At 42.0% G+C, this 27,610-nt stretch overlaps 1 protein-coding gene across 2 annotated transcripts in view; it reads right to left on the bottom strand.

The window, feature by feature from the left end:
- Positions 1 to 27,610, bottom strand: part of SUPT6H (SPT6 homolog, histone chaperone and transcription elongation factor) — a 44,320-nt gene that overhangs the window by 15,607 nt on the left and 1,103 nt on the right. The window contains exons 2-20 of one of the 2 annotated variants that reach the window (XM_075196817.1): positions 20,937 to 21,075; positions 19,600 to 19,761; positions 19,432 to 19,502; positions 19,073 to 19,265; positions 18,087 to 18,171; positions 17,298 to 17,568; positions 16,702 to 16,803; positions 16,113 to 16,229; positions 15,840 to 15,929; positions 15,477 to 15,619; positions 15,239 to 15,387; positions 11,955 to 12,056; positions 11,627 to 11,756; positions 11,151 to 11,301; positions 10,704 to 10,858; positions 1,557 to 1,752; positions 1,177 to 1,313; positions 952 to 1,069; positions 785 to 861 (exon numbers count right to left, since the gene is read on the bottom strand). In XM_075196817.1, the coding sequence (XP_075052918.1) occupies positions 785 to 861; positions 952 to 1,069; positions 1,177 to 1,313; positions 1,557 to 1,752; positions 10,704 to 10,858; positions 11,151 to 11,301; positions 11,627 to 11,756; positions 11,955 to 12,056; positions 15,239 to 15,387; positions 15,477 to 15,619; positions 15,840 to 15,929; positions 16,113 to 16,229; positions 16,702 to 16,803; positions 17,298 to 17,568; positions 18,087 to 18,171; positions 19,073 to 19,265; positions 19,432 to 19,502; positions 19,600 to 19,761; positions 20,937 to 21,042 (2,555 nt within the window). In that variant the 5' untranslated portion in view covers positions 21,043 to 21,075. The remainder of the gene's footprint in view (positions 1 to 784; positions 862 to 951; positions 1,070 to 1,176; positions 1,314 to 1,556; positions 1,753 to 10,703; positions 10,859 to 11,150; positions 11,302 to 11,626; positions 11,757 to 11,954; positions 12,057 to 15,238; positions 15,388 to 15,476; positions 15,620 to 15,839; positions 15,930 to 16,112; positions 16,230 to 16,701; positions 16,804 to 17,297; positions 17,569 to 18,086; positions 18,172 to 19,072; positions 19,266 to 19,431; positions 19,503 to 19,599; positions 19,762 to 20,936; positions 21,076 to 27,610) is intronic. The other variant, XM_075196818.1, reaches the window with a different exon arrangement.

Below are 27,610 nucleotides of genomic sequence, written 5' to 3'. Positions count from 1 at the left end.
AAAATATAAAATTATTCTAAAACAATGAGTAAAATAAAAAAAAAGTAAGAAATATCAGTAGGAATTCCAAAGATGTCAGATATGACAAAGTAGGGAGACGACCTTTCTGTTGGCAGAAGAGATATGTGCATGTTGGTAATAGGTATGACACATATAACAAATGCATAAATTAAATCAATAAGGCCATAACAGCGAACAAACTGATATTGTCCAGAATTGTGTTGCACTACCATTTACTACACAGACCGTGGAGCCTCGTCTACATCTGGTCAGCACAGTTTGTGACCATATCACACTCTAGGGAAAATACAGCTCATTTGGCAATATACAATACATCTTAACAAGCCACACCCAGAGTACTACCTTATTTGTTAATACAGCCACCCTGTTGTCCATTCCAACTAGCTGTATTTATTCCACTTACATAATCGCTGTTATTTATTGGCCGTGACTGAAGTAGAAATTTAGAAGTAGCGGTATAAACAATGTAATGGGAATGTAAGTGGATGGAAGATAAATGGGAGAAGTGGCAGTATGGCATACCACCCCCACTTTAATTTTTATCATTTGCATTCTAGAAAACATTTATATTTTATTATTTGACATTAATGTTATTAATGTGTTATTCTAGAGGGATGCTGTTGTTTCTATTTTACCTTTACAAATATGGGAGATCTGCCACATGTTAATCTATTGAAATTGGAGCATTTACAACTATAAACAGTTTTTTTTTTTGTTTTTTTTTTTTTAAAACCAAGCTAAAAATCGTAAAATGCAATCTTACCGATTCTCACTGGAAATGGCAACAACATGCGGTTTCTTGCTTATCAAAAATTTTTTCAGAGTCTCCATGTCATGTGCCTACCACATTTAAAGGAAACCATGATTAGAGCTTCACTACAGTAAATCATCCTACTAGAAGAAACATTACCTAGTGACATCAGGACTCACCTTTCGCTCTCTCTCCTCTTCCCTCCAAGCATTTTTCCTCTTGGTAAAGTATGGTAAACGCAGGAAGTCTGTCACCTCACCCTCCCCATTTATCAGGGAGCAAAACACAGGGTGAGCTCTGAAAAACATATACATAAATAGGATCAGGTACATAATGGGTACTAATTTGGTGTAGTCAATATTCATTAAGGAGAATCAGTGATCATTGGTCCTATACCCACATACCTGCCAGAGAAGGCCATGCCCAGCACACGGATTCCTTTTCCCTGGTTCTCCTCCATGAAGTCATCATCTTCCTCCACTTGCTGGTCAGGCCGGTAAGGAGCCACCTTCAGCCAATTGTACAGTTTACGGCTACAAGACTACAAAAATTCGAAAATGTAAGTCAACAACCACATAGCCAATGGAAAAAACAAATACTATTCAATGGCAATACTATAAAATTTACAATATTAGATAACACGGTAGACCTCATCTTAAACACTTTATTAACGGTCATGCTTGTTTAAGAAGAAAATAAATTGCTTGGAAAACCAATATAAACTTCCCATCAGTTATATACTTGAGAACTCATTAAAAACACTAAAACTTTACTTAATTCCCACCTTTATTACAAATTCTTTGGCCTCCAGGAGAAGTTTGCTTTTTAATTCTTTGCCCATGTGAGGGTAGAGAAACTGTTTTAGGGCACGTTCAATGGCCAGTGTTCGCTGCCTGTTCCACTCCTGCACCTGGTGACTGAACTCATCTCTGTAATAGAACTGTTTTATCTCCTCAAAGTAGGTCTGCTCATTGCCAAAGCTAAAAAGAAAGCAAACACATCCTCAGTAAAACTATGCAATAGACGCTCCCTGAACAGATTTCAATATGTCCATTTTACACAAAGACAAGCCAAACTGAAAATTTAAACTAGCTGCACTAATAGGTGATCTACCAGTGTTCAAAATGGCTTGCTTCAGGTTTTCCAAATGTTCTTTAGTATCTTACACTCAAAAAATGATATTTTTTATACTTATGTTAAATCTCTTTCTCTGGGTACAATAGGGGTAGTGGAAACACTGGGGTATAGAAGCCAAGTAAACAAGTTTGGGCACTTTAAATCCCCCTCCAGTACATGAAGCTCCTCCCCACTGTATATTCCTATAGGCTGCCAGAACTTCAGTATTTTTCTAACAAAGCCTAAGACAGAACCAGGCGTACAGAACACGAGAGGAGAGAACAAGGTTCCCAAACAACAGGAACAAGAATCTAACAATGTGGGCTTCCAATCTCACCCATTATCTCTTTAATTCATGGGGGACAGTGGAATCCCTGGAAAGGTCTTAAATCTGTCCCTATGGAAGGGTATGCTCAGAAACAGCGGTCTGCCATCTATGAATGCAAAAATGTTGCATCTGTAGAATTTTGCGAATGTATGCACCGAAAATAAGGTGGCCGCCCAGTAAAAATGCACAGCCAGAGCCACACCACCGAGGCAACCACCAATCTAGTAGAATGTGCCATCACATATTTGGGAACAGGCTGTCCTGTACACAGCCCTAGCAATGGGCTGTTTACAGACAAAGTAAGTCTATTTTACCCAGTTTGTTTATTATGTTTGTCCCCAATTGTAAAGTGCTACGGAATATGTTGGCGTTATATAAATAAATGATGATGATGATGAAAGGTCAACCTCTTTTGTAGGCATCCTAGAGGACCAAGAGGTCATCTGTTCTACACATTTCGTGTGTCCTATGGACATAGGTCCTCATCACGTCTAGAGTGAAAATAGTCCTCCTTCCTCCAGAGACTTATCCAGGACCACAATGTCCTGATTAAGATGGAACTTGGAGGCCACTTTGGGCTGAAAGGAAAGCTTAATCCGAACAGCCTTGACCTTTATGAAAGGTGAGAAAAGGAGACAGAAACCCCAAGCTCTAAAACTCTCCTTGCTGTGGAGATGGCCAAGAAAAAGGTAGTCTTCCAGGTAAGGAACTTCAATTACTCCAAATCCAAGGAGGGTGTTGCAGGGCTGTCAGAACTAGACAGATTCCATGGAGCTTTGGGGGGAGGGGATGTATGAAGACTGCATATGTATCACTCCCTGCAAGAAAGAATGCACTTCTAGTAAAAGTGCCACTTTTGTCTGAAAGAAGACAGACAGTCGCTAAGACTCAATTTCACACCCTGACCCTCCGTCGAGAAGACAAGAAAACAGGCCAAAAAAAAAGAAATAGGAAACCCCTTCCTTTCACACAAAGATATATAGGTCTTCCAGACTCAGTCATAATTCAGAAACTGTCTTCCTGACCTTGAGCCTTGCCTGAATGAAGCTGTCCGGGAAGCCCTTAGCTTCAAGGTTCATGGCCTGTTAAAGTCAGCTGACTTTAACTTTGATGATACAAAGACTTAGCTCATCTGTTCTGAGATGCCGTGATGTTGACATCTGGCTGACCCCACCTCTCTCAACTGCTGGAAGGCTTCAGGGTGAAAGGACCATTCCCCGGGGTGAAGGACCTGCCTGCTTCCCAGCTCTCCGCCCGTGAGATGAACATAGTCACAATAGCCAAGACATTTCGCTCCAACCATTGTATGGTCCTGCTGGTTTCTTCCATGCCAAAGGCACACTTGCCTCCTTGATAATTGAAGTATGCCACCGCTGTGACATTGTCTGACTGGATCTTTTTGGTCCTGCCTCACAAGAATCCCAAGAATTCCTAAATGGTGAAGGGGCACCCCTTTTTTTGCAGTTTCCGCCCCTCAGCCACTAGAGAAGCAACTGGCGCACAATGGTGAGATTCAATTTTAAAATGAGATGGATCAGAAACTTCCTAGTTTCCATGCAAATTGTAGTACCACAAAAGGTGGAGACCATCTTGGGAATTGAAGGAGATCTATTATGTATTTCCAAGAACAAGTCTTCTTACCCAGGCATCTGTGGTGAAGGCAAACCGCTAGCCCCAGAGAAGCAGAAGGAAACCCACCACAGGAAATTCTGGGTGAGTAACCGGTTATTCATTCTGACTGTTTGTCTGAACTGCTCCTCTGTTGACTACTACAAGGAGCAGTTTGTCATCTGGAGGTCTGACTCCTTGCTGTCCCTGAGGGACAAAATTAACAAAATCTAGGGCCCTACAGAAAAGAACTCTTTCTCCCTGTGGCCAGGGATAATAATCTTGGGCCTGATTCATTAAGGATCTTAACTTAAGAAACGTCTTAAGTCTCTTGGACAAAACCATGTTACAATGCAAGGGGTGCAAATTAGTATACTATTTTGCACATAAGTTAAATACTGACTGTTTTCTCATGTAGCACACAAACACTTGATAGCTTATATGTACACTGAAATTTAAAGTTGATATTTATTCATATCGGTACCTCTTCCACACATCCTGAAAGTGCAGCGCCGACAGGCACATTAAAAATAAATATACACCTATAGAGGGGGATGAGCTTAAAGTTTTGGAGGTACATTTAGAAAGTGTCCATGCTCCTGCACTGTATCTCTATACTCCATTGTTTACGGTGTCTCATGGATGAAAGAGAAATACATAGAATTGAAGAAACTTCTTTAATTTACATGCACTTTTTCATTTAAGTTGGCAAAAAGAGGATTTATATACTTACGTTAAATCCGTTTCTCCGATTCCGTCTGGGGGACACTGCTTACCATGGGTTGTGGAGGGGAGCACGGGAGTTGGCACCTAGCTAGTTAATCTTTAGCACTGCTGACAGACCCCTCCCCTCTACAATCCCCCCGCCTCTTCCTCCTCAGTTAATTCAAAAAGCCCCAAGGAGATAGGTCAATCAACCAAGAGCATACAGATGAAAGGCAGAAGGGAGGGATCGCAGTGTACCCAAGACGGAATCAGAGCAACGGATTTAACGCAAGTATATAAATCCTCTTTTCTCTTTAATCCAGTCTGGGAGACACTGCTTACCATGGGGACGTTCTAAAACAGCCCCCTAAGGGTGGGACCGCTCTGAAAGCCCCGCTCGTAGAGTACTACGTGCGAAATTTGCATCCGCGGATACGAATACATTAAATTGATAGAATTTGGTAAACGTGTGGACAGAAGACCAGGTGGCTGCCCTGCAAAGCTGGTCCGCAGAAGCCCCATTTCTCGCTGCCCACGACGCCCCCACCGATCTGGTGGAATGGGCCGTAAGTCTCTCTGGCACAGGAAGGTTAGCTCTTATGTAAGCCTGCTTAATAGTTGCCGTAATCCATCTTGCAATGGACTGTTTAGAGGCTGGCCAGCCTCTTTTGTTAGAATCATAGAGAACAAACAGAGAATTGGTTTGTCTAATTTGATGTGTTCTTTTGACATAAATACGGAGAGCCCTAATCACATCTAACTTTTCAATAGACTGCAGATCAGACTGAGAAGTAGATGAAAAAACCGGAACAACAATTTCCTGGTTCAAATGGAAGGAGGACACCACCTTTGAAACAAAAAAGGGGAGTGTTCTCAAAACCGCTCTGTCCTCGTGAAAAACCAGATATGGTTCTCGGCAAGACAGAGCTCCCAATTCAGACACCCTACGTGCCGATGCAATTGCCAAAAGAAAGACGACCTTCCAGATCAAACACCTAAAATCTGCCACGAGAAAAGGCTCAAAAGGGAGGCCCTTTAAGCATATCCAGTACCAGGTTAAGATCCCATGGTGCTGTAGGCGGAACATAGGGAGGCTGAATATGCAAGACTCCCTGAAGAAAAGTCCTGATATCTGGCAAATACGCTAATTTCAGGTGAAAAAAGACTGAAAGTGCCGATACCTGAACTTTTAGGGAACCTAAACGAAGCCCTGCTTCCAACCCATCCTGAAGAAAAGCCAATAAGCGAGGGAGACGAAAGGAAGACGTGTGACATGTCCTATTTTCGCACCATCTGATATAGGTTCGCCAAATCCGGTGATAGATGCGAGCTGAAATTGGCTTTCTAGCTCGCATCATTGTATTCACTACACTGGAGGAAAAACCCCTAAGCCCTCCAGAGGCTGGCTTCAACAGCCATGCCATTAAACTGAGCTGAGGTAAATTCTGGTGACGGAAGGGACCTTGAAGAAGGTCGTCTCGTGATGGAAGACAAAATCCTTGTCCTTCCGCCATAGAGATTATGTCCGCGTACCACACTCGGCACGGCCATGAGGGAGCTATTAGAATTACCAGCAGAACGTCCTGCCTTACTCGCCTGAGCACGAGAGGAAGCATGGGAATCGGAGGAAACAGGTATCCCAACCTGAACTCCCATGATATCGTCATTACGTCCACTGCCACCGCTAAGGGGTCTCTTGCCCTTGCGCAAAACCTGGGAACTTTTTTGTTGTGTCTGGAGGCCATGAGATCTATGTCCGGAAGACCCCATCTCTGAACTAGAACCTGAAAAACTTCCGGATGGAGTGACCACTCCCCGGGCATCATTTGGTTCCGACTTAGGTAGTCTGCCCCCCAATTCTTTATTCCCGGAATGAATACTGCCGATATTGCTGGAACATACTGTTCTGCCCAAACAAAAATCTGAGCTGCAATTTTCATTGCGGCTACACTCCTGGTTCCTCCCTGCCTGTTGACATATGCCACAGCCGTGGCATTGTCGGACTGAACTCTGACAGGGTGGCCCCGAAGGAGGGTCTGAGCCCCCCGAAGGGCTAAAAGAATTGCCTTCAACTCCAACACGTTTATTGATAAGGCTGATTCCCGGACCAAAGTCCCTGGAGCCAGAGGTGCAGGATTACTGCTTCCCAACCTCTCAGGCTGGCGTCTGTTGTAGCCATGATCCATGACCATGGAGCAAAAGACCTGCCCACCAACATGTGATCTTGATTCAGCCACCACTGGAGCGATTCTTTCGCCCCCGGAGACAGCGAGAGCCTCTGGAGATCCAAGCGTAGGTGGGATCCTGACCATTTCTGTAACAGATCCCACTGGAAGCATCGGGAATGGGCCTGACCGAAGGGGATCGTTTCGAAGGAGGCCACCATCTTCCCAAGCAGCCGCATGCACAAAAAAATTGAGGGCTTGGGAGAGGACAAGACCTGAGTCGTTGTAGCCCGGATTGAACTGATCTTTTCCGTAGGCAGGAACACCTTCTGCCGACTGGTATCCATGATAAGCCCCAGGAAGACCATGCGTTGACACGGAACCATCTGGGACTTCTTTAAGTTTATCAGCCACCCATGGCTCTCGAGGATCGCTATGGTGAGTGATAAGTGCTGATGTAAGCAAATCTCTGAGGAGGATTTGATGAGTAAATCGTCTAAGTAAGGGACGACCTGAACTCCCTGTAGGTGAAGACACGCTGCCATCATCGACATAATCTTTGTGAAGACCCTTGGAGCTGTGGAGAGGCCGAAAGGAAGAGCCCGGAACTGATAGTGGGAGTTCCCTACTGTGAACCTCAGGAGGGACTGATGATTGCTCCAAATAGGAATGTGGAGGTATGCATTTTATGTCTATGGATGCCATAAACTGATCCTTCTCTAGGTCGTTTATCACCGACCTTAGGGACTCCATTCGAAATTTGTCCACTCGTAAGTGCACACTGAGGCTCTTTAGGTTTAAAATGGGTCGAAATGACCCGCCCGCCTTGTTTACTAGAAAAAGATTTGAATAAAATCCCTTCATTTTCTGGTTGTCTGGGACCCTGCAAATGACTTTTTGCGAAAGAAGAGAGGCGACACAGGCCTGCATTGCCTGTCTTCTTTGGGGATCTCGGGGTAGCGAGGTTACAAAGAAACGCTGCGGTATTGGTCCCATCAGATCCATCATGTATCCCCTTGAAATAATGCCCCGAATCCAAGGGTCTTGGGATGACGCTGCCCACTGTTCCTGAAAAAGAGACAGACGTCCCCCCCACCAGCGCCACCTCCTGGGGAATAGAGTGGCAGTCAAGACGCAGGCTTCTCCAGAGTCTTGGAGGCCTGGCTCCTAGCTGCAAACGAGGACCTGCCTCTGACGGACAGGCTTCGAGAATTTGGTTGTCTACCCTTAAATGACTGCCCCCTGGGCAAGGATGTACCCAGAAAGGACTGACGAAAGGAGCTAAACCGTGGGGTCCGGCTTCTACTGGAGTAAACCGGCAAAGAAGTGATCTTGCCCCCCGTTGCCTGGGAAATCATGTTATCTAATTTCGGGTCAAACAGACCTGCTGCCGAGAACGGAATGGATTCCATAGACTTCTTTGACTCAGAATCCCATTCCCAGGATTTCAGCCATAATGTTCTTCTTGCTGAAACAGACGCAGCCTGAATAGAGGACACCGAAGCGGAGCTCTGAGCCGCCTCATAAATATACCCCGACGCCTCCTTTAAATGTAGCGCTAGGGTAATCAATTCTGGGTCCTGTAAGGTCTGTGCCAGTTGCTCTGCCCAAGCTTCCATGGCTTTGGCAACCCAAGCTGAAGCAAACGTGGGTCTAAAGGAAGAACCCGCTGCTACAAATATAGATTTTAACTGGGATTCCACTCTGCGGTCAGTGGTATCTTGCAGAGTTGCTGACCCCGGGGCCGGAAGGAGAGTGTGACGGGCCAAACGGGCTACAGGAGTATTTACTTTCGGAATTTCCTCCCAGCGAGCCACATCCTCTTCCTGTAATGGATACAGGGAAGAGAACCTCTTTGGAACAGAGAACCTTTTATCAGGCTGTTTCCAGGCTCCCTCAGCAATATCTCTGAGTTCTGCAGAAAGGGGAAAACGGATAACCTTCCTTTTGGCCTTTTTAAAAAGACTTCTGTCTCTAGGACTAGGATCCTCCATTTCTGTGTGGTCCAACGCTTGCCTCACCGCTAAAACCAAATCATCAATAAACTGATATTTAGAGATTTCTTCCTGTTCCAATGATGGAACCTGGTCAGAATCCAAATTTGATTCTCTTTCCTCTTCTATACATCCCTCTGAATCAGAAAGGACCATGAGAGGATTAGCTGACCTGAGCCGCTTTCTTTTAGCTGGGGGCAGGTTTGGGGATTCCAGTAACTGGTTAAGTTTGTCCAAACCCTTAATAAATGTTGAGGACCATGCCAGTTCTGTGGGTACAGGCGGATGGTCTGTAAGCAAAGAGGAAGGTCCTGCTATAGCCGTTTCAGTAGAAACCGTGGCAGCAGGGAGCCCCACAGGAGTATTAGCGTTATTTATCACAGACGCTGCCACACTAGACAACAATTGAGTAGATTGGGAGACCATCTGTGCCAAAGAGGAAACCGACTGTGTCAGGGAAGCTACCCAGGCCGGTTCCTCCGTCAGTGGGGCTGGAAGGAGCTGGGTTTGCGCAGAAGGGATCTCTCCTTCACAGACTGAGCAGAGCACCAACGGGTCTTTCTGGCCATTAGGTAATTTAACTTTACATCTGGAACATGTAAAATATTTTGCCATAGGGCCTTTTCCCTTTTCTGTCATTTTAAAAGGAAAAGCACACCAAACACACTTAGATAAGAGATATTTTGAGAGAGACAGAGTAGACAACAAGTAACAGACTATTGTGTAATAAAAGCTGTACTTGTATGTGTGTAATTATTAAAAGATATATGTGCAAGTAAGAAGATTTTAACAATCCTACTAGCCTCCCTCCTGTAGCCACATAAACAGTCAGTAAATGGTTAAAGAAAGGTTTTGGTACTTAGCCAAAAGGGCCACTCAGGGGAGAAGTCCAACAGCAGTGGTGTCAGCTCCCTTGGAGATAAGTTCCTTCCCGGGCTTAAGTTTGGCGCCAGAGTCCGGACTGTACCATCTGTGCTGAGAGCAGGGGAGCTCTTGTGATAGTTCCCCCTCTGCAGCTTTCTGTCTTTTTTTTTTCTTAAAAGGGAACTTATCGATTTCTTTGGCAGAGTTATGGAGGCCTCTTAGAGGTCTCCTGCAGCGTTAATACCCCGATACCCCCTCCTATTCACCTGAGGGGGGATCTTGGCATGGCCCCTTACTCTCCTCTTTCTTTTCTGTGTCCCTCCGCGGTCCGATGAAAAAACATGGCCGCCGGCAAGGTGATTGCGATAAGTGGCGCTCTATGCCTAAAGGCAGTGCCGGTTATCGTTGGAGCCTCTAAGAGTGACAGCGGTCCGGGAGACCGCTTGTCACTCTATACTATGACCGCTAAAGCTCTGCCATTGAGAGCAGTCTGCTCTCTCCGACAGAGTCCAGTCACCGCTGCCCAGCTTCTGTGAGTGTGTTCTCTATATGTAGAACACACTCCCAGCTCTGCCCTAAACTAACTAAACTGTGAAATTAAAGAAAAAATTATAGTTATATATAAAAATAAATGAAATAAATCACTAGCTATTTCTAATAAGCCCAACTCCTTTGGGCACCTAGAAAAAACTGAGGGGGGATTGTAGAGGGGAGGGGTCTGTCAGCAGTGCTAAAGATTAACTAGCTAGGTGCCAACTCCCATGCTCCCCTCCACAACCCATGGTAAGCAGTGTCCCCCAGACTGGATAAAAGAGAAAAATAGTTATCTCCTATGCCTGTTGCCAAGTGCCTCTTCTACACACCCAAGTACAGTAGGGTCTGGAGACTAATTATATAGCCCCCTCCCTGGCTTATATACAGAAAATTCCTCCCATTCTCATACAAATGCAATGGTGAGATGGGTAGCCAGTGGCAATCAAACCCTAGAGGTGGAAACTAATTTTATCTATATAACCCAAAAGACCGAAAAAAAAGACCAAAAAATAAAATAAAATAAACAATAAAAGACAAACCTCTATAACTCATCTAATAAGTTACAGATTCTGAAACAATAGAAGCATTGCATTTTTAAAGAGAACAGACATACTTACCCCTCAACATCCTTCATATCAATGCAGATATCAATGGTGATCAAACTTTCTTCTTCTGCATTGCACATCTTAAGGAATTGTTCATCCCTAAGCTCCTTAACAGGTTTGTTCTTTAGATATTTGAAAGCATACGCAAAATGGGCTTCATCGATTTCCTGCATATATGAATAGTATTAATAAAATACACGATAACACACCTTGTGTAGTCAATATCTGTATTCAGCAAAATTATGCTGGCTTGACTGTCACATTTCACAGGAGCCAGACTTATTGAGATTAAATGTTTGCCATCTGTGGAATTGTAAATCTCAGCAAATTTGCAGTTCTACTGTTGGATGTCTCTTACAGTTTATAGAACTACAGGCAGCAAATCAGCTCTATTGTTACAAAGATCACAACCAAGCATTAAATTCCATTAACAAAATATGTCACATATAAGACACATACCTTTCTGCCTTTCTTAGTTGGAACAATGTTAATCTTGCCCCTTTCCTGAAAGGTCTGCCTTAAAACCTGTCTGACCAACGGCTCCCTCGCAATCTGCAGAGCGACCATGTATCGGGCTCCCTCCAGCACTCCTTCTGGCGTAGTGAATTGACTGCAGCAACAAAAAAAGAAAAAGGTTTTCAATATATAGCCAGTTCCAAAATTATGACTGGTCTCCCTAATATCATAGTCTTAGAAAGGTTCCATCAGTACAACATCCAAAATGTTTTAATATTTATTTTTAAAATAAATCGATAATGTCAAATATTTTATATACATGTCATGATATGGTAATAACGGGCAACAACAGAAGTTAAATATAAAGCAGTTATTCCTATGAATGCATTTTTGATCTAGTGTCCATGTACTGTCTACGGTGAACCAATTACAGGTAAAATGCTTGATGTGAACAAATCCACATAGAACCAAGAACTGACCTGCACACGTAATCTTTAGCAAGCTCTAGAGGCTCGGCTGGAAACTGCTCAGTTTCATGACGCTGGTAGCTGTCTCGCAGGTTCTCACCAAACTGCTCTGGTGTCAAACCAAACTTCTTTGCTAATCCATCTGTCAAATGGAGGAGAAACAATCAAAATCTGTCAGGGCCATTTTCAGAATGTTAGGTTTATAATGCAAGAATTAAAATTACATTTAGATCAGTCTCAATAACAAAAAGATTGGGGCAATGGGTTCAGCTACACAATAGTAGCTATCCAGCAGCCAAAAGGTTAATAGGTTTGCTAAACAATCACAAAGGAGACTTACCCAGACCAGCACTTTGGCATATTGAATACATATCCCTACGTGAAGCCTGCTTTAACTCTGGTCCTTTTTGCTCCTCATCATCCTGTTCAACAGCTTCCGCTCCTGTAAAATTAAATTCTACCATGTCAAATGTGGACTGTGCTACATGAATGAAACATGCAGGTATGACAGCAATAAGCAAAACAATATGATAGTGCTATAAAAGAACAGTGCAAGACCATTAACAAATACCTACACTGAAACTAGCATAGAAAATAAATCAGTGATAGGAGTTACATTAAAATCTTAATTGGGAGCTTCACAACTCTAAGAAAAAGCAAGATTGTTATACTTCTGTTAAATCCATTTCTCTAGCATTCAATTGGGGGACACTGTTAACCATGGGGATTCACCAAAGTTGCCCCCTATGGATGGGTAAGCTCAGAAGTTACGGATGCACCACACCTGCCATCCAAACGAGCCTCCTTGGACACAAATATATTGCGTAATTAACTATATGTACCAAAGACCAGGTGGCTGCCTGACAGAAAAGCTTAGCCAAGGTTCTATCCTCTGCTGCCCAAAACTAGCTAACTCATCCAGAAGAAAACATCCTTAAACTATCAGGAACACACACCAATGAAGGCCTGCAGAAAGATAGAAGGAAGCCATTTAGCAATATAATGCTTTGACATAGGACAACTTCTCTTTAGGCATCACAAAGAACTTGGAGATCAACCTGGGCATAAAGGACCCACTTGAAGAGTTTTGTGCCATCTGATGCTAGATTCGAACTGCTGACGCATGCTTTGCAGTACTGGATTCTCTGAGCCAGCTTAAGATAAAAAAATTCCAATCCTGGCAGAAGGATAACCCCTCTAGAGGAAATAAACCTGAGCCTCCCCTCAGTGCCTCACAGATGAGACCAAGCCTAGGTTTGTAGCATTAGGAATCAGAGCACCAAGACAAGCATGCTATAGGGGTAACAAAAAAAAAGAGGAAGAGATTCCCCCTAAACCGTACCTTCAAAATGTTGAGGACAAGGCATCCCCAGTCTACATGAGACCTGGGACCTCTTCAGTTCTGGTCCACTCTTTAAGGAGTAAAGCTCCCACTCTTTGGCACAAAATGATACAATTGAGGCACCCAAACCAGATAATTTGGTCACTAATCCCTTAATCAGTCCTGATAAAGAAATGGCAGCAGGGGAGAAATACAGCTACTGAAGACCTCAGCAGAGCCTGGGAGCACCATTCCATCCAGAATACCACTGCTCGATCTAATGGTTCCCTGGAGATGGGAAGCATAGAGAGGCACTATTCTGAAGGCCTCTGAAATCTGTCTGCCCTGGGAGGCCTTCCTGAGTACAGCAAGCCCACCAAGGAGGAGGTGTGGTGTTGCATAGAATGGCACCACATTGTAGTGTTCAACACCAAACATTTTTAGCCTGCCAACCCGAACACTGAACGGGCTGCGCCCTAGCCGAAACTGCTGACCGAGCTGCGCTCCAGTGACAGCTCCATCTGTCCTGCCACCTGGACCGGAGAACCGCTGGAGCTTCCTAAGTGCAGGCTCCATTCTGGGTATTGTATCAGCAGGACATGGCAAAGAGACAGGTGCAGCACACATACAGGAATTAACCAGAGCGTGAGCCTGCAAACTGACCAAACCTCATTAAGGTCTGAAAGCACAACCAACCCAACGCCACCCTTTGATCTCTCTCATTTGCAGTGAAGAGAATAGAGAGCGCTAAACATGAAAAGTAGGGCTGAGAGCAGTCTGTGTTCTGACAGGTTTTCCTGTATAAGAGGAACATACCAAGGAGGAGTTGCTGGGTTCAGAACTCAGCAAAATTCTGGTTGTCAAACTGACGGACTTACCCAAGCTGGTTTTCCCAAAGGGGGGCTGCACAATAGCAACAGGCCTAAATGTGATCCCTCTCTTTGATTGGAAACACTGCAGCTGCTGCCTAAGTGCATGCTCCAATCTGGGTCTGAACCAGGAGAATAGGCAATGGGCAGCTGCCACTCAAAAGAATGGACAATAGCTGAAAGTAAGCCTGCAGACAGGACCCCCACCAGTTAACAGTGCAAACCCACTGCAACCTATTTATCTCCAGCAACAGAGGAAATAGAGAGGGTTAACAATAGTTAAGCTGATAAGAGGGGTAAATATTCTGGCAGGCCCTACTTTGATAAGCAAGCCTGTCAAGGAGGAGGTAGTGAGCCGTCTGGGAAAAGCACCTCCCCAAGGGCCCAGCACAAACATGGCAGTTGTACCTCGGACTTTACCCCCCTCAAGCTAGTGCCTAGTGGGACTGCGCACTGGTATTAGCGCCTAGCTGACCTTCCATCCTAACTAGAGGCTCTACACCAAGTGCAGGCCCCTGTTTAATCAGGGGCTGAAAGTGGTACACTTTGCTCCCTTTTTGGACGCACAGGTCGATGCTCCGTGACCACGAGGTGTTAGCAGTGGTGGGATTCTGGTAACCTGGATCCCCCTACTGAAGTCCTCACCTAGGCCCCGCAAAGTCTGGCACTGTGGCACTGGAAGGTGTATGCAGCGAGGTGGCCCATATGGCCGTCGTCCATGAGCCCCCTTAGTGGGGGCTCTCACACCAGCCTTCACCCGCCCTTATGTCCAGAGACGCTGCAACAACTCTGGACCTAGGGGCTGACTGAAACTTCCTGCTCTTACCTTGTGATACTCCTCCAGACCTGTGTAACATGATGGTGCATGCAGCTCATGGGTTCCAAACAATACCTGTAGCGGCACGTCAATCCCCGTCAGAGGGACGGGTGTCAACAGGAGGGGCACCAAACACTACATGTTCCTAGCACCTTGTAGCAGCTCAGGCTATATTGTAGTCTAATTAATAAAAAACACACAAAAAAAAAAAAAAAAAAAAAAAAAAAAAAGCACTGTCGGTGGCAGCACGCGCGAGAAAGAAAAGCCTGCTCCATGGAGAGGTTATAGAACGGGAGGAGTAAAAACATCTTGCAGAATTGTTAAATTGCTGGATACCAGCATCAATCATTTAACCCAAATTGTTAACAGTATCTCCAAATTAGATGATAGAGAAAAAGAAAAAGCTGTGTGATGAAGCTGCGATTACAGATGAAGCTTTTTTGTTGGCACTCTCTGTAAATGTCTACTTAACAGCACAGCAAAAACTGCTCAAAGCCTTAAACAGCTCATCACCGAGTCAGCTAATAGGAAACCTGACATATATACTTGAGAATGGTAATAGACACTTTCATATTGGATTAACCAGTAGGTTTTTATGCCCTAGCAGATGAACAAACCTTCCTCATCTCCCTCCTCAGGGATGCGTTTCAACTTCTTCTGGCTGGACTTTGCTGCATTCTGCATCTTTGGAATATCTCTCCCGTAGTAAAGCAAGAAGTGGTTATACACATCCCTCAGTTCATCCATTGACCGGACATCTTTCAGCCTGCATAAACAAGCAAGTTCATATTTAAATATGTGTGTGTATAATAATATATAACAAACAACCAAACAAAAAACACAAATTATAATCACCTCTCCATATCGGTGGTATCCAAAGGTCTTATTTCATCTGCTAATGGCTTGTCTGGATCCGCAGAGATCTGCTCATACTGATAGGCCTGCATCTTCTGAAACAGACGCATCAGATTCTGCTTTCTCAACCTGAGCTGGGTCCACTATGGAATAAAACAATCATCAGTAAACCAAAAATAAAAAGTAGCAGATGACGATATATATTTTTGAGCCTTTGAAGCGCACCCTACAGCATTTGGCAAACACAAAGTGGTGAACACACAAGCAGCGGCACACTGCTATTGGAGCAGAATTTCTGTCTGACAAGACGGAAAAGTCATATGATTTATTAAATGTTCCCTACAGAGAGGGATCAGTATTTACCTTTTCATCCCACTGCCAGACACGCCATAAGTCGTTAATGTTCAGCTCTGGTTCCACATACTCCTTTCTGTAGAACGCAATAAAGGGCACCTGTATAAAACACAGAAGACATATAGATATACAAGTCAACCAGACAGTCTCACTAGCCCCAATAGAACAAATACAACAATTCAAACAAAATGATTTGTTGCATTTATAAACTCTGTTCCAGTCACTGTACTTATGACACTAAACACTTAAATAATCTTGGCTGACTATTTATAGGTCACGTACCTCAAAGTGCTGATTTCTCATGAAGTTTAGAGCTTCCCTAATCTTCTGTATGGTGCTAGGTCCTTTACGACTGAAGCTGCTGCCAACCTGTCCTCGTTCCAGGTAATCACAGGTTTCCTGTTAAAGTAAGAAAACAAAAACTTTACCTTGAGGTTTGCAAACTAATATATTATAATATATATATATATATACAGAGGTAGGGCAGTAGTGATTACAGAACTAGGACCTGTGTACATTAAATCATAGCAAATCTGGCTAAACTCCATTTTGTCCAAAGGTTTTCTTGTGCTTCTGCATTAACAATTAGGTTGGCTACCTACATCATCAAAAGTCTCGTCATCTACTCGGAGGACGCAGTAATTTGTGGTCAATCAATAAACATAAGAATGCAGTCCATCAATTCAGTAGGTATTGGGTCTCCTGCCTCAGTGACAATACTAGATCATGGTGAATTTATATACTGAATATTGGTGCAGCCCACCCAATGGTTGAATCCACTGCGACAAGTACACTTTAAAACATTAAAGGCATATGAGCAGCAAAAACTTGATACTGCTGATAACTGAGTGTTTAAGTGTTTTTACGCCACCTGTTGAGAGATTGTCAGTGTTGCAAACACATTCCTGTAAATCCAGTCAGCCTCTTCTTCCAGCTCATCGTCTTCAGCAGACTTGACTGGTATGGTCCGCAGCTGCATAAAAAGAACCCGTGTTATACAATTAGGCTGAACTAATAAGGTCGCAGTATTTCAAGCACTTCTGAAACCAAGAGGTAGATTTACTAAAGCCTCTAACAGGAAAAGTGGAGCAACCAATCAAATTCTAGCTATCATTTTGTAGAGAATACTAAACAAATGCTACTTAGAATTTGATTGGATGCTATTGGCAACACCTCAACTTTTAATTTTTAGAAACTTTAGTAAATATATCCCTAAAAGTCCATTCCACCTTCCCGGTCACAGATTGCCTATTATTTTTTATGTATTAAATCTAAGCACTTATTTTAAGATGGTGGTGATAGGGGCTATCTATGCCTCCTATATAGAGCGAAACCCCATTATTCAGATCTATACCCCCAATGGCTGAAGAGAAATGGTGAGAGTATATAGTAAGCCATTTTATGTGAATGCATGGCAATCTGCAAGTTAAGGACAGAAACTTCTCACTGCTTCATTAGCCTACGTACCTGGAATCTCTCTGGCATGTCCGTGGTCCGGATCTCATTGTCTTGGTCAGTCAGATGACTGCTCTCCAGTTCACTGGGTTCATACAATTCAAATATGCTGCGCCGGCTCACGCGCTTCTTAGCAGTTTTTTTGGGCCGAACTCGTGTCTCACCCTCTCCTTCCTCATCCTCATAGTCATACCCTTCCATTTCTTCATCATCCTCATTGTATTTTTCAAACTCTTCATAATCAAAATCTACACCAAAGATCTCTTGAGCTTCCTGTAAAGCACTGGAAAAACACAAAGAAGTACATAATATTACAACATACCAAAGATCAACAAACAGAAGACAAAGTTCTACGTATAAACCAATTGTTGTTTCAATGAACAACAAAACTTCACCTTAATAAAGAATATGTACACCTACAAATGATCGATTGCATATATAAACGCCTTTGTAGCAAAGGTCTTAATACTCTGGGCATAGCTTCAGTGGCTTGTAAGGGAGAGGGAGGTATTAAGTGGAAACAAACGCGTTTTACGCCTGTTTCATTCATTCGCTGTCCTTAACAGCAGTAAAGAAAAATTGGTAGCTAGAAACAAACCACAGTTTTCTAATAAATCAAAGCAAGATTCTTAGCTTTTCCTAGTATTAGAAAATGTGAACTACATTGATAAATTTCTACTGTAATTTTATATAAAAAATGTGCCTCCAGAGAGTGGTAATTACGCCCATTACTTAATCGTCGTGTCCCAGTTTGCCAACAGTGACAATTCCTTTAAATAGTTTTCCCGTAAAACGACTTACGCATCAGCATATCCTGGAAGTTTCTTCCTCCATTTGGGTTTTTTCAACGGCTGCCCATCATCATCGACAATGAAGTCATCAATATCTGTAATGTGATAACGATCCTAATTATTAACATAGCTTTTCCAGGGGTTGTACCATCCAGTTTATAAATATAACAGTTCGCCCAGTAAACTGGTGCCATTGGAAGCCATTTTTACATGGTCTATTCAAAATGTGTAGTAGTAAGCTGTACGCTCTCCAGTTGCTATGAAGCTACAAGTCCCAGTAGACCTGCCAATCTGGGGTGGAAAATTTTGTAGGTGCCCAATTTGAGGGGTGGGGCACAGGACATGTCAATGTGTAATATATTTGGAGGTGATAAAGACTGGTGTGTAATAATTTTTAGCAGATGTACAAGCTTGTGTGCTGTAATTTGTCTGTGAAAGCACAGGTTGTTTGTGAAAAAATTGTTGACTCCTTACTTTTGGCATGAACTCTAAAGGGTATATTTACTAAACTGCGGGTTTGAAAAAGTGGAGATGTTTCCTATAGCGACCAACCAGATTCTAGCTTTCTTTTATTTAGTACATTCTACAAAATGAAACCTAGAATCTGATTGGTTGCTATAGGCAACATCCCCACTTTTTCAAACCCGCCTTTTAGTAAATCTAACCCCAAATGGTTAAGATTTGTCCAGGCCTGGTCTACTATATACTGTATACTTGGTATGAGCATACCATATACTTGTCATGCAGTGAAGAGGCTAACTGTGGTAATGAGGGGAGGGGGGAGGCAAGGAACAATATGTGACAGCAGTAGTGTAGTAATGCTGTAAACAGGTACATGGTAGAAGGCACAAAACAGAACAAAACTGATGATGCTTTAATAAAAGACCTGTATATATTAGAAAAGAGCTGTCAACACTGTTTCTGGGCACTTAATCTATATTACTCCCCAGAAAATAAAAAAATTGTCAATATGCCAACATTTATAGCAATCCTTACCAGACTCCTCATCGTCGTCCTCTTCCTCCTCCTCGTGAGCTATAATTGGCTGCTCCACAGACTCATGCCTGCCATCGTCTTCTCCATCCTGGAAGATTTCCTCCGCAATTGCCTCTTTTTCATGCTCCTCCTTTCCCGCATCTTCTTCCTCATCTTCATCATCAGACATCTTTCTCACTCGCCTGAATTTTTGCTGTAATGGGAGATGGTCAATTGAATATAACTCATATATGGAAGCATATAAAAATATTTGTGAATTAAAACAGCTAAATTAATAGAAATGCACATTAAGCAACGTGTTTTATCATCACTGGACAAAACATTGAGTGTAAGTTCAAGGCAAGGACTTCCATACTTACACGCTTCACTTTAACACCCAAGTTCTCCTCAATGAGATCAAAATCATCATCTTCCAATCTGTCATCAAATGCTACAAGTAAAATGAATAAAATAATGGTTTACCCAAAAGAGCACTTACACATTGCACCAAATGCAGACTATACATGTCATTTGTAATACAGACTTACTGCGTTTTCTAACTTTGTGGCCAATTTCATCCTCTGAGCCTCCAGATTCACTTCCTCCATCCTCCTCTTCTTCCTCCTCGTCCTCATCCTCATCATCATTGATAAAACCTTTCAAGTTTCCTTGCTCATCTTGGTCATCCAGATTTTCCTCTTCTTCCTCATCTAGATGAAAGCGAAAATAAAATACATTTTGTTCTATCAAATATAGATATTTCAATACCATTTTAAAAAAAATGTCTATCTGCCACTAAAGGAGAATGCGTTATTAGGGAATAGTTCACTGAACGTATTCTAGCCACACAGTGGTGCCTGCTGATGAGGACTCAAGGTGTTCCAGGATGACCTACCTTTTCAAGGAAGTGTTTTGTATTTAACATTGCAGACTATAAATAGTCTAGCAGACGGCAATTAAAACAATTCCTGTTTTTTTTACTAGCTCATTACTCTTGACAGGATAGTACAGATTCAATTATTCCCGTCAAGGAGGTGTATGCCCGATTCTCAGAAATCCATGCACAAGATGAGGGCTGGTAGGCCCAAAACCTTAGTGCTCCACAGTGATGTCCGTGTCCAATGCCAGGCTAGATTACATGCAAGACAATCTGAACCCCATATGCAGCTTTGCAGTCCCAGTAGCACATCCAAGACTGAGACTGCCCATATAGTGCCAGAGCTAGTATAGGCCCAGACCCTTATGCAGATGGTATACCATATTAATCGTCTACCTATCTGGATGTGGGATTGCTTACTTCTTGGGATGAGCCTGTGCTAGGTCCGTCACCAACATCAAGGTAGGTTAAGGGCCTGCAGGCAGCTCACCCTCTAAAGCCACCAAATAGGTGTCTAGGTTACATATCAGATGAGTTTGTGGAGGACACTTTCTTCAATATAGAGGAAGGCAAGATACGAGAAGATGATGAGGCCCAGGATAACTCAATAACAGCCCTCTACAACCAAATGAGTCCCTCCCTGCACCAGATTCTGTTAGTCTTGTCCATATGGTGGTACATAGGGCGCTAAACAGTTGGAGCTTACAAGACCAAGGTCTCTAGAAAGGGATACCATTATCCAGTTTTTCCCTCCCAGACCAGCTTTTTAATAAGTTGGTGTTGAGGAAATGGGGGATGGGGAGCAGAGGAATCCGTTCTTTTATCCAGTTCCCTGCCTTATGGGTGAAAAACATAACCCATTGTCTCTTTCCCTCCCTAAAGCCTCAGAGAAAGCAAATCCGAAAAAACCCGTAAAGGAAAATAGACAAATATATATCAACCCAGAACTCAGAGCAGTATAAAGAAAGTGTTGTTTGCAACTATATCTAAACAATCCTTTTTACTCACCATCCTCCTCTTCCACAAACTTCTTGGTGGATCTCTGTACAACTGCCCCATCTTCAGTGTACTCTTCCTCAGACTCCTCAGCTTCACTTTCTACGAAGTCTGACATGGTTCTTTACTTTTGCAATTAAGGTTTCTGAAACTAAATAATGAACATTAAGAAGGCATAACAGAAGATTCTGAATGCATGATACAAATTCAATTTACCATTTCTGGAGTAACGAGCATGGACGATCCACAAAGGCAGAAATGAAATCTTACTCAGCAAATCATATGGTATGAGTGTGCTACATAAGTGGATTGTAGCAACTATACAATAATAGAAACAGAGCAGTGTTGCTAGCATTTTCAATTTGATACATTATAGATCACTACTATTATACAGGCAGCAGAGAATAAAATAAGATATAAACAATCCACGGGGATATATAAATATGTATATATAAGTGCAATTTCCCCCAACATATAAAGCATACCAGCTGAATTAGAACACGTAAATCATATAATAATATCAATGCTGATACGGTAGTTGCGATACAACATGATAGAAGTGATCAATACCCAGTAGTATCACAGTGTGACACGCATACACTATAGTGGAGATGATATGAGCTGTACCGATACAAAATCTAATCAGATAAAAAGAGCAGGAGCCTATAGCGAAGTGACCTATCTCCTAGGCACTTAGAAATAACCGAGGTCTGAGCTGGAGAGAAGGGGCATAGTAGGGGAGGAGTGTGAGGAACAAACAAGTTGATAAGTACCTAAACTCCTAGTCCCATCTACTACACCCAATGTCTCGCAGTGTCCCCCAATAGTAGGAAAGAGAACAAAAGATTCTCGCTCATGATGAATAAAAAGTTGAGAAGCATTAATCCACTAAGAAGCAATATAAAAATTAACAAGTGAGAAAAGGATATCTAACATTAAGACAGAAAAATATAAAATATCTACCGATTCTAAATATCGTGAAGCCCTAAGGTTCACATTTCTATATTCTTTAAGCACATTATTTCCAACTATTTTTTAAGATATTCTGCAAATAAATGTACAGCTTGTAATGTTTTTATCAAATATTAATAAGCTGACAAAAAAACAAAATGAATATTCCTTTTTGGTGATTTGCGTTTGCTTTTGTTCTTTTGAGTCCCTATGCTGAGTGCTACTATAAGAGATGCTTCTGATTGGGTTTTAAAATATACAATTGGAAAACAAACAGAGAAAACATCAGATGACAGTTCCTATAAGAGGGTGTGTGTGTGTGTGTGTGTGTTACAACCGCTCCTCCAGTCTCCCACATGGTTGACATTATTGTATCTCCCCTGTTTCCCAAGCACGAAGCCTTGCAGTCACCCATGACTGTTCGTAGCTTCATGACAAATATTATGCCGCCTCCTCCTTCAAAACATTGCCAGAATACACCCCTTTCTCACATAGCCCATTATAAAAACCTTTACCCATTCTCTCAGTATCTCCCATCTGGACTACTGTAACCTACTACTATCTGGTCTTAGCCTCATCCATCTTTCCCCTCTATATGCCACATCCAGACTAACTTTCTCTCACTGCTTCATATCCACTGCAAACCCCTGCTATAGTTCCCTATTTTCTCCAAATAGTAAATCAAGCTGCACACCATCACCAACCCCTAAACACATTAATACCCTTCCCCTAAACACATCAATACCCTTATCTCTAGATACATTCCCTCTTGCCTTCTGACTCTGACCTGTCTCTCCTCTTCCCTGGTAACCATCTCTCACTTGCATCACCTTCAAGACTTCTGCTGTGCGGCTCCCCATTTATGGAGCTCCCTAGCCCACCTGACCAGACTATCTCCCAATCATCAGTCTTTTAAGCAATCTCAACCCACCTCTTCACTATAGCCTATTATCTCTAGCACACCTGATCCTGTCACCTCTGCACATTCTACCAGCTCCAGTCCCACGCTCACTATGTCCTATTACCTTCTATTGTCTCAGCACTGCCCTATTCCTCTAGAATGTAAGCTCTCATGAGCAGGGGCCCCTTTACCCTTTGTCTCACATCTACACCTGTTCTCTTTTATGTGCAATAGTATTTTGTATCTCTGACACTGTATTTTGTTGCCTTAAAAAACCAATGATGGAGCGGAGGGGTATTAAACTGTCCACACAGGGGAAGATTCTGTTCTCTTCCAAAGGTGAACAACAGGACCTGTGTCCAATCTGGCCATACATGTATTAAACTGGACATAGATCCATTCCATGACCACACACCAAGATTATTTAAATTACAAGGAAAACGAACAATAGGAAAAAAATCTGCAGTGTTCTCCCCAGCACCTATTTCCCAGGTGCTCTACCCAGCTCTTTTTATTTGCTACCCAGCTCTGACAGCCCAACAAAGTCCTATTATAATAGAATAAACCATTGTTTCTCCTATTAGAACAGGCACTATGTAAACACTACAGACAGCAGTGTGTGTTAGACCACTGACCACCAGTCTGACCAGTCCTGGCAGATGTGGGCAATAACCTCCAACATTTTTCATTATTATTGCAAAGTATTACAAGTGCCCGCACCCGGCTGCTGCTTAATGCCACACAGCTGGCAAAATTTTCTGGGAAGAACTCTGATCAGCTTCAATGTGGACACTTATTCCAAAACTATTTGTGAAAAATGTTAATTGAGCACTACAGAAATCTCTAAGGGCCCATTACTTTATCACTCCTTTTTATTATAAGCAGAGACCAGTGCACAAAACAAGATGGCATGTTAAGTGTTGAAATAGTCAAACAAAGATATGTAGAAATGCTGGACGAAATAATTCCATTTAATTTAAACTCTGAAGGGAACAGATGCCAAGATGAGCAATAGCAACTATCACCATGAGTGGGACTGCAGAAAATGGAAGAGCCTTTCTCCTACGCCTTGCAGTGTTCTTATCAGCCAAGAAATATTCCAGCACAAAACACATTTGGTTTGGAACAAACTATACTGCATGCAGAGAAATGCATCAGTCTGCAATGTTTACCTATGTGTTGTCGGTACAGAGTAGCATACATTGCAATATATTATCACTCTCCCTATTAAAAGAATAACACATATGAGCATGTTATCAAAATAGCAAATGCACTGTTTTATAAACAAAATTATCTGAAACACCAAAGTTAATGCAAGCGGAAAAGGTGAGCCTTATTGTACAACAGATAATTTTGGATATCTATTGTTTGCCACTACCTCCAATTACTAACATTCCTTCCTATACTGAAAAATGGCTTGACTTATGCAGAGTCCAATTGTTTCCAGTAAAGTTTGGAATTTTATTTTAAGTAAAAAGGTCATATCATATAAAAAGACAATGGATGAGCAGCTACCACACATGGTCAGAAGAGCAGAACATGAGTCAGCATGGTGGCCTAGTGGGTAGCACTTTCTGCCTCACAGGACTGGGGTTATGAGTTCAATTCCCGACCATGGCCTTATCTGTGAGGAGTTTGTATGTTCTCCCCGTATTTGTGTGGGTTTCCTCTGGATGCTCCGGTTTCCTCCGACAATCCAACAACATACTAGTAGGTTAATTGGCTTGCATCAAATTGACCCTAGTCTCTCTGTCTGTCTATGTGTATGTATGTTAGGGAATTTAGACTGTAAGCTACCATGGGGCAGGGACCAATGTGAGTGAGTTCTCTGTACAGTGCTGCAAAATCAGTGGCACTATATAAATGATGATGATGATAGAGAATAATTAGGTATTCCCAGTGAGAACATATATATTGCATCACAGTGGAAGCAAAGACCATTAAAAATCAAAATAATAAAGCAAATTAATCATTTGAAATCCCAGCTCTAATTATGTAATAAATTGATGTGGTTTATAGGCCACAAATAAAACCTATCCAGTTTAAAGGCCACATGCATTGCATTGTTCTTGTTTCTGTTCCCCTTCCGGCTTTCATTTTCCGTATGCTATGGTTTGCATTCAATGTATTTGTTCATGAAACGCCAATATGAAAACACTTTTCGGTTTCATATAACTCAATCTCAATAAACACCAAAATAGCTAAGGCACGGGAACAACACATATTAAAGGACCACCAAACCCCAACATTTACATTGTCAGATATAAACCATGGAGGTAAAATAAGTTATTTTAGGTTAATCTAACTGTCTACTGCAGCTGTTACCTTCCCACTCCACTACAGACAGCTGCAGCCCCTGATGGGATCTGATACAGGTCAAACACTGATTCTACAGGCATCTGAATTACTGTAAAAACCCTGGTCCAGCCCCTATGTATTAACCAACCAATCAACACAGAGCACTTTTGCACAATAAATTTACAAAGCCAACACTCAGATATTGCCTGCTTAGGTATAGAAGCACCTCCCTTCCTAACAGGGCTACCAGCTGCAGATGTGTGAAATGTTGGCAGTATGATGGACATGTCATGTTATAAACACTCCAGTCATTTCATGTATATTATTCAGCTCAGTAGTGCACAGCTTTTCCTATATGTTAATGCCAAATAGTAATTTCACTTGCACTTTGACGGGCATTAACTATTACTGATGAAATTTGCAAATGTGCAGCAACATGGTAACTGAACTTTTGCACCTTTGAGCAAGGTTAGTAAACAGCCTGATACACCAAAAGAAATAGTATCTTATTTTGCGTGTTGAATACAACAACAATACGTGGAAACAAGTTAATTAACAAAAAATAAGAAGCTAAAGATAATGAGCTATAAGCATTAACAGAAGCTAAATGTTTATACAAATTCAATGCACAATACTATGTTTCAAATCATAAACCTTTAATACCACAGTAGAACTTATAAACATCAGACTTGGCTCAATACCAACGTGAAAGAAAATGTAACTAAACAGTAGCAAAATCAACTAATAATGTACAGAAAAGTGATACGAATGTATTGGCTGTGAAGACAGGTGTGCTTTAACCCAAGTAGAAATGAGCACATAGAGAAAGATTGGGGGGGGGGCATAAGTGATACAACATCAAAATGTTGTAGGACAGAAACAACTTCCAACTGACTTAGATTAGGTCTTAACTTTGACCTTATACCTCAAGAAGAACACAAACTAAAATTCAAGGGGATACAAAAGGAAAGTTGACAAAATCTAAGATGTTTAAAATTGCTAACTGGGCCAGTTGAAAGTAGCAGATTTCTTTGTATCAACTGAGAGTGGTGTGAAAACAGACTTCCATTTATAGTTTCTGCTGGAAAAGATAAACAGTTTGTGCATATGGATATTTCTTCCTTTACAAAACATTTCAACTAAATACATTCAAACAATATATTGCTAATATATGCAAGAAAAAAAATGTGTTGCAGAAAATAACTTTAAAAAAGCTAACTTTCATCTTTAAAAACAATTAGTCTTAAAAATATGTAATTGGAAATTTGAAACTGGTAAATGAAAGTACTGCATGATAATATCAAAGGGTATAATGTTTTTCATACAATAGTATGGTCTAGAAAGTGTTCTGTTGTTTTTTTTAAACATTTTAACTGGAATTGTAAGACAGATGCTGACCTACATGCAAGTACCTTTTTCACTCAACAGAAGATACAATATAATGCAAACCCCAAAAACAGGCCACTTAAACATGTACTACAATAGCCTCTAATGCAGGCATCTGAGTTACTGTAAAAACCCTGGTCCAGCCCCTATGTATTAAGCAACCAATCAACACAGAGCACTTTTGCACAATAAATCTACAAAGCCGACACTCAGATATTGCCTGCTTAGCGCAGCAGTTCAGTGCCGGCAGCGCAGTTCCTCCCAAGCACCTTTGCGGACCGTTTACTGCTAGGTAAGTATAAAATTATCTAATTTTTTATTAATTTATTAGTGTCCTAATTTTTTTTTTTTATCCAATTCTGAGGCCATAAGAGTCAATGGGGACATTACTGTGTGTTTCTGGGGGCAACTGTGGCATATTATGTGTTTCTGGGGCAACTGTGGCATATTATGTGTTTCTGGGGGCAACTTTGGCATATTATGTGTTTCTGGGGGCAACTGTGGCATATTATGTGTTTCTGGGGGCAACTGTGGCATATTATGTGTTTCTGGGGGCAACTGTGGCATATTATGTGTTTCTGGGGGCAACTGTGGCATATTATGTGTTTCTGGGGGCAACTTTGGCATATTATGTGTTTCTGGGGGCAACTTTGGCATATTATGTGTTTCTGGGGGCAACTGTGGCATATTATGTGTTTCTGGGGGCAACTGTGGCATATTATGTGTTTCTGGGGGCAACTGTGGCATATTATGTGTTTCTGGGGGCAACTGTGGCATATTATGTGTTTCTGGGGGCAACTGTGGCATATTATGTGTTTCTGGGGGCAACTGTGGCATATTATGTGTTTCTGGGGGCAACTGTGGCATATTATGTGTTTCTGGGGGCAACTGAAAATCCTATGAATTTATGGGAGCAACTGTGAAATACTATGTATTTATGGGAGCAACTGTGGCAAAGTATGAATTGGGGGCACAACTATGTGGCATAAGATGAATTGGGAGCACAATTATGAGGTATGATGTGAACTGGGGCACTACTGTGCGGCATAACATTTTTTTTTTTTGCTGGTCCCTTACTGTTAATATGATATTAGCCTCATAAAATGAGATATATATATATATATATATATATATATATATATATATATAT

Source organism: Mixophyes fleayi, chromosome 2 (genome assembly GCF_038048845.1).
Source record: "Mixophyes fleayi isolate aMixFle1 chromosome 2, aMixFle1.hap1, whole genome shotgun sequence".
NCBI classification, from domain to species: domain Eukaryota; kingdom Metazoa; phylum Chordata; class Amphibia; order Anura; family Limnodynastidae; genus Mixophyes; species Mixophyes fleayi.
This window is presented reverse-complemented; position numbering and strand designations above follow the sequence as displayed.